This window comes from Urocitellus parryii, chromosome 3, assembly GCF_045843805.1.
Source record: "Urocitellus parryii isolate mUroPar1 chromosome 3, mUroPar1.hap1, whole genome shotgun sequence".
NCBI classification, from domain to species: Eukaryota; Metazoa; Chordata; class Mammalia; order Rodentia; family Sciuridae; genus Urocitellus; species Urocitellus parryii.
In genome coordinates, this window is record NC_135533.1 from 53,515,092 (window position 1) to 53,522,732 (window position 7,641).

General features: G+C 41.3%; 1 protein-coding gene across 1 annotated transcript in view; it reads right to left on the reverse strand.

Annotated features, from left to right (window-relative positions):
- Positions 1 to 7,307, reverse strand: part of LOC144253641 (CUB and sushi domain-containing protein 1-like) — a 136,479-nt gene extending 129,172 nt beyond the window's left edge. Inside the window, exons 1-2 of the mRNA XM_077795960.1 lie at positions 7,225 to 7,307; positions 1,336 to 1,413 (exon numbers count right to left, since the gene is read on the reverse strand). Of these exons, the coding sequence (XP_077652086.1) occupies positions 1,336 to 1,413; positions 7,225 to 7,232 (86 nt within the window). The 5' untranslated portion in view covers positions 7,233 to 7,307. The remainder of the gene's footprint in view (positions 1 to 1,335; positions 1,414 to 7,224) is intronic.
- Between the last annotated feature and the right edge of the window lie 334 nt (positions 7,308 to 7,641).

A 7,641-nucleotide genomic window follows, 5' to 3' on the forward strand; every position in this document is an offset into this window, starting at 1 on the left:
TTATTCAGTTTTTCTTCCTTTTCACTCCTACCTTCCTCCAGACTTATCCTGGGGGCCCTCACATTTCACTATGCCTTCTGAGTTAAACTGTGGGCACTGCTCCCCTCTGCCATGTCTCACTTTCCCAAAGATTTAGGGGGTGAAGAACGCTCCTGAGAACTATTTCCACAACTGCATTTAAGAAGGCTTTAAAAATTCAACAGGCGTATCACGGCTTTGTATCAAGTTAAAAAAAATGTGATCATAAGAAAATTTCACAACTTCACAATACAGTAAGCTTCTGGTGTTTCAATGACTACAATGATGGATGTGGACTTGGGGAAATGGTAACAGGAAAAACCGGCAGCAACATGATTAATCTGTATCAATTTCTCAGGCAGCAGGAAAAATGGATTTCCAAAACAGACCTCACAATGTTACTCAGAGCTCTATTCTCTTATGACAGAAATGAGAAGAATCTGTTTGCACTTTACACTTCAATTCCTAATAGTATTCAAACAAACAGTCTTGCTAGGAGGAATTTTTTTCTCTCCTTAAGAAAACATTGACAAAGTTGAAAGGAAATCAAAACAGTAATCTTAAAAATGAAAACAAAAACAATTTAACAACCCAGATAACGGCAATGGCTGGAGAGCAGAGTTCAGTTTCTTGCTATATTACAGTCAGAGGGCCGGTCAGCAAATACACAACAAATGGCAGATACAACCATCACTTATCTTCCAGATATTAATCTTTTGAAATAATAAACTGCCACAAACCAGTCAACATTCTTGAAAATAAAAGCCAACTTCTTTATAATCCTGCTTCCAAACAAGCCATAATTAACCCACTTCACTATTATTATTTTTTTAAATTAGAACTTGGAAATTTTCCATTAACTGTTTGAAATATTTAAAAGTCAGTATAGTTGAAGTGAATTTAGGAAAATCAAAATATAAAGACCACATGATAATGATAGCAAGCCACAATTTTCATACCTATCAGTTTTGTCTCTGATAACAGTAAAAATGATTACTTTTTAAAACAGCAATATATAAGGCTACACTGTCAAGAATCCAGTTTGCTTATTTTCCTCAATTGTGTTCCTGAGGTCCCCAGGACCCCTACTTTAAATTCATATTTAAATTTAAATTCATATTTAAATTTCTGGAGACACTCTTTCAGGGAGTACTACTTTCATATCCTCACACGTGACCTCCTGAATAGACAACAGGTGTGAAGTTCTGCGGCTACGTCTTTCTCATTTGAGCAAGACTGCTCTGGACTTAGTCAGCTGAGCTCACGCTTATAGCAATACTAGATTGCATTTACCATCCAAAACATTATCTGACTTACGGGAGCTGCAGGGAAGTGGTCAAAAAGCTCAAAAGGCTCCTCGGAAATCCAGTGACCCATCTCCAAAGACAACAGGACCTGTGAAGGACACAACAAGCAGAACATTGATTACACATCCATCAGGCTCTTCGTGGGCAACAGCCACTCTGATGACAGTAAAAACAGACACAGCACCACAGCGAGGACCCAGATCTGAAATGTATGTATCTCCAACACCCATGTGTACTCAGATGTGTTAAGGATATTAACACTTGGTCAAGAAAAAACTCAGAGTGACTAGAAATTGAGTCATTATCTTAGTGAGCCAAAGAATTAAACTAATTTAATTAATTAAATTAAAATTAAATTGAGTCTCTGTGTCACAGAAATAAGAAACATGTAAGTAAATGAGATTTAAAAATTGGGAGAAGATACAACACAAGCCAAATTTAAAAAGTGATCCTTTACGATTAGGACTTGCTGCTAGCATTAGCTGATGTGTTCAGGAGAAGGTGTCAGGAAGTAACCGTTCCTCGAGTGCAGAAGACTAAGCGTCTCATCAATAAGTTTCATGTTCATCTTCACCACAATTCCATCAATACTACTATTGGAATCCACACATTTTTAAATGATTAAAACATTTTCATTTTGAACTCAGGCATCATTCTGCAGGCATCAGTATTCTATCACCAAACCCCTGGAATCTATGGGTTTCCATACACCAGTGGAATTTTACAGCTAAAACACTCATGCTAGTCTTTTGCATGCATTATTCTTACATTCAGCAAGTCCATCCTTCCACCCAAAGTCTAAGCTCCTTTTGATGAATGACCAAGATATGAGACCTGTCTCTTCTTTTTGATAATTTCTAAGGCTCAGTACCACCTACAGGAGATGTCTTTCCTCCTTCACATACTAAAGCTAATACATATTCAATGTGAGATAGCAACGTATTTTTTTCCAAGAAAGTGGGCGTCACTGTGGAACAAATGACAAGAACAGGATTCAGAAGCTGAATGCAATCCTCAGCACCTGCCAGTTCTGACTTTCAACAGCTGCACCATCTATTCATCTGTGAATAATTTAGTGAGACCACAAATAAAAACCCAAGCCAGGTCCCAGGACCACAGCCCCCAAACTAGAGAGTCCACACTCTGGTAAGGAGCCTGATGTAAACCATCCATGTTGGTTTTCCCACTCAGTGTTACAGAACCTTCACAATTAAATTTCTGGAGAGGACCACATCTCTTAGACCTCTTTCAGGGAGTACTATTATATTCTCACATGTGACCTCCTGAATAGACAACAGGTGTTAAGCTCTCATTTGAGCAAGACTGCTCTGGACTGAGCTGAGCTCACGCTTATAATGCTTACAATAATCCCAGATGGCTCCCCAACACCCTCGATGCAGGAGAGTCAAGACAAGCAGGGCTGACATTTCAAGCTGCATCTTACGTAATGTGTAAAAGGTCATTAGGCACAGAGAATGACAGGGAAAGGAGACAGGCGCTATGTACTTATTTTTGGCTAGAAGTAGATGGTGCTTTGGAAAAATGCGAGGGAATGGGGTTGATTGGGTCCCCAGGGTGAGTTGTGAGAGCATACTGTTTCCACCCCAGTGCAGGAGTGGCACTGAGGAATGGCAAAAGCAGCCCAGGGCACCAGGGCTGGAAGCCCAGTCCTGTGAGGCAGGAGGAGCAGCTCTGGGGATGTTGGGCCCAAGACAACGAACGGGAACGGAGTATAATGTGGGCAAATCTGTCCCCAGCCGAGATGGAAAACAGCCCGCTGTGCTCTCAGGACCCTGCTCCGTGTGACTGCTAGTCCTCACTAGAACCTTGTACACAGGAGTACTCTGTCATTTAAATATCTTTCCCATTTCCCCTAGTTTATATGGCTTAAACAACCTTAAAAACAATGACAACAAAAAAAAAAAACAGTTCAGTGAAAGAAAGTATAGAGAACTGATAACATGAGATCATGTTCTCATCTGGCTGTTAATGGGTGTTTTAAAACAGTTAAGTCTTTATCTTCCTTTTATCAGCCCATGTATGTTATCATTTAGAGAGACACAAGCAATTTGTATGGATCTCTACAAACTCATATAATCAGTCCAGGAAATAAAACGAAGAAGTTTCAACATCAGGCTCCTTTCAGACAGGAGGCCCTGGGAAACAACGTGCTGGTGAGAGAAGCCAGGGAATGAGCAGTCTTAAAAACGCGTGTGCCCTGAAGTTCAAATATAAACCACACTGAAATGTCAACTGAATTTAAACAAACTTGGAGAATATTCATGTTTCCTGAATTTATCCCTTTCTAAATGTTAAGAAAATAAAAGCATAAGGCAGCTATTAGAATTCTGGTAGGCAAATTGATAAATTTGATTTATATAGGCATCTTAAGAATTAATATCACCGAAACAGAAGATGCTAATTTGATTGCTCTAAAATCATCATGTAAGAAATGCAATGTAAACCTCGAGCTCTGGACTCTCATTAGCCAAACGTATCTACCTTAGTAGAGTATCCAAAATAGAAAACTCGACTTGTAAGACCACAGTTGGGCAGCACGTGAACTCAAAAACAAAAGGCTGACCCAACACATTTCCCATAACATATCTGAGAAAACAAAAATAACTGAGAAGCTAAATAAAGTGAGGAATGAGGCTGCGTGAACACAAAGGACCGAGTCCCCTCTGTTAGCCAGGAGCAGAGAGAGAAGGCCGAGGCTGCAGGGGAGGAGCAGTCTGCGTGTGTGTGGGGGGGGGGGTTCTCAGGTTGACGACTGCACTGATGATTCACCACCTCGGGTAGGAGAAACTCAGCTGTAACATGAAACCAGTTTAACTCACCTGAGGGCTTTACTGGTCACCCTGAAAACATGTTAACGTTGACAACGTCTGATAAGCAAAATTCCTGTCATTCTCACATTAAGTTTATGATCCATCTCTGGGTCTGGCCCAGTCTCCAGGCCACCATGTGCCCGACTGTTCAATTCATTGGCAGCTATGAAGAATACTTGTGGGTACCAACTGGTCAGGGACAAGAGGAGACTACAGTCCACAAGGGTCTCTGCATATGGCAGGCTTCAAGTTGCCTAAGATACAGGCTAAAGAATGAAAATCAAATCTGACAGCTAGAAATTTGTGCCAGATTTAACCCAAGGGATTCTAGTTAACTTCACACGGTCCAACAGTCCACTTTATTCTCCATTTTGTCACATAGCTGTCTCCGTTAACATGACAAGGGCTGAGGCACCATTGCCACGGTCTGCCTGTCTGTCCTTCCCCCGCCCATGGTGGTAAAGGTATAACAACATGCTGCATTTGCAGATTTCTTCTCTATTATGATACTAACAGAAGTAATTTATTAATCTTTTATTGTTTTAAGCTCAAAATATAAAAATCCAATTATAAATACTTTCCTCACCAGATTTTATAGATTGTCTCACTTATTACAGTGATTTTCTCAAACAACACAACTTAAAAGAATTTGCTAGTATGTACAGTTTTGTTTTTCTGGGGAAAGGATAATAAGCTTTTGATTCTTCCCCAACTGGACAGTATAATGCACTGCTTAAACCCACAGCATCCAGGCAACTGGGTGTAAACCAGTCTCCACCACGTCACAGCTTTGTGACAAAGGGCAAGTTTGTTAACCTGCCACACAAATACATTATCCCTCATTATAAACTACAAAAGCAATCATGTAGTTAAGGAAACAGTGTGGCCATGAAGTTATTTTTAGTTGGCAATGAACTTCAGGGGAAAAACTTAAGAGATGCAAATGGTATAATTTTTCATAACAAAATAAGTGGGTACTTTGGAGCCAGAAAACAGAAGAGCTCTAGTGTTCCAAAGAACCAGCTTGAACTGGCAAAGGTTCAAGGCAATACTGTTTGTTCCAAAATAAACCGTTCCTCTGCATTTCCAACCCATCTCATCATAACGTCAAGAAATGCTTCCTGCGATTCCATGAAGTTCATTTTAAAACATAAGTGTGCTTGGTAGATGTGTCGCTTGCCTTAGTAGAGCAAGTTTTCATATGACTTTGCTTCATTTAAGTGACATTTTCAAACATACAAGTAATAGTGCTAAAGGGCACAAGCCAGTGGCACTTAGCACATTCACAAGGTTGTGCAGCTGCCAGCTCTTTCTAGCTTCAAAGCGTTTTCATCAAGCTGGGAAAGCACTGTGTACCCGTCAACTCATGGCAGCCTCCCACTCTCCCCTCTGCCCTGTCCCCTGGTAATTACTCCCATCCCGGAGATGCCATCTGAAAGGAATCCCACCATGTGTGGGCTTCTCTATCTTCTTTCACTCAGCATGATGTCAGCAAGGTACAGCCAAGTTATGATCTTAATATCGGTGACAGGTGTCAAAAATGTGTGTTGAATGCTAACAGCATTTAGCACTTAGTGCTCACTGGGCCCTTTGGTTGGCTGGTCTTCCCACCCTCTTACTGGTAAGGAAACTGAGGCCTGGGGTCTAACTGTCTGACTCAAGGCTACACAGCTAAGAAATGGCAGGGCAGGCATGAAAACCCACCCCTTACCATCAGTCTTTGAGAACACACAGGCGGTGTGTAATTCAGAATGACTACGGAAGATGAAAATGTGCTCTCGACTTAGGTCTGTGGAAGCAGATAGAAGAAGAATATGGGCTACAGACTATAGAAGATCTGAGTTCAAATTCCAAACACATCATTTCCTAAGCATCAAGTGACCAAGAGGCATTTGCTCTAAGCACTCAGGCCACAATTCCACAGATGACTGTGTAGACTAATGAACTCAGATATGTAAACCAATGACAGAGCAGCTCTGCGTCTGACAACTTTTCCAAGTGACTAGTGCCCCAGGAAGCAGCTCCATGTCCACACAAACACCAACTCTGGTCCCAGGACCAGGTGTGCACACACCACCTGGGAGCCTGCAGCTCTGGACCACATCTCCCAAATTGGACTCTGTTTTCAGAAGCATCCCTGGATGCAAGAAACTAAACACATCTATTTAACTTAAGCAATAGAGAACTATTCAGTTCAGAGCTCTTTCCCATTTTCAAAACATACGAATTGATAGACTAAAGGGCAGCTGGTGAGGGAACAGCCAGCCACTCGCTGACATGTGTGTGAAAAGTATCCCCAAGAAGTCCAGCTGAGCCAGCTGTGGCGGCGCACGCTTGTAATCCCAGTGCCTTGGGAGGCTGAGGCAGGAGAATTGCAAGTTTAATGTAGTGAGGCACTAAGCAACTTAGCAAGACCCTTTCTCAAAAAAATAAAAAGGGCTGGGGATGTGGCTCGGTAGTTAAGCACCCCTGGGTTCAATCCTTGGTACCAAAAAGAAAAAAAAAGTCCAGCTCTGTTCATCCAGATATTTCAGTAGATTAATTCTGCTTGTATTTTGCCCCATCCTTTCCGGTTTTCAAAAATGAAAATGGGTTGTTCCCAGATTCTAAGACTTAACTGCTGGGTCAGAACCACTTTTTAAATCCCTCCAAGCAACGACCACAGTGACCTAGCATTTCACCACTGTACTTACACTCGGAGTCCAAACATCTTTATAAATAACACAAGCACGTACTTGTCTTATCAAAATGAAAACAAAGAAATAAGTATAACAAATTCCAATGTAACTAAAATAAATAGCAGAAGCACCACTTCACTGAATGAAAATAAGGCAGAAATGATTCTCACCACACCGGCCCAGCCAGCACCTTGGCAACCACAAGGATTGCTGCGTCTGTCCTTTCCCTGACTCTGAATCAAAGTGCACAGCAGGCTATTCTGCCCTAATGGCTTTTAACAAGAAACATACTAACTACATGGTATGTTTGTAATTTGGAATGATGTAGAATGCATATTCATTAGAGGCAAGAAGAAATTCTGAGATTTAGAACATAAATAAACCACTCACCTACTCATTTATTCACTTAAAACTTAAGTACCGAGTCTCAAGTCCAGTCCCAGGTTCTGGGGCCACGTAAGTGAAGACTGCCCTCACAGGGTTTGAATTACTAAATGACCCGTGTATGCTTAAGAGGCTCAGCTGTGATCTCTGGAACACTCTCATGTGCAAGCAGATACGGCTGCTAAGTTACACTCTCAAAAATAATGTGTAAAATTTAATTAAAATAAAAGTCCTTCCACAATAAAGTGCACGTAGAATATTAGATATATTTTGAAAGAAAAATCCTGTTAGTAAAATAAGGTATTTGTGTATTTTTTTTTGGTTGTTGTTAAAATACCTGTTGCCAGGGTGTAATGTGGTGTCCTTGCCCCCTCCTCCCCAGACTCCCCGGTGCACACAGCCAGGGCTCAGTCCTCCCCTGGC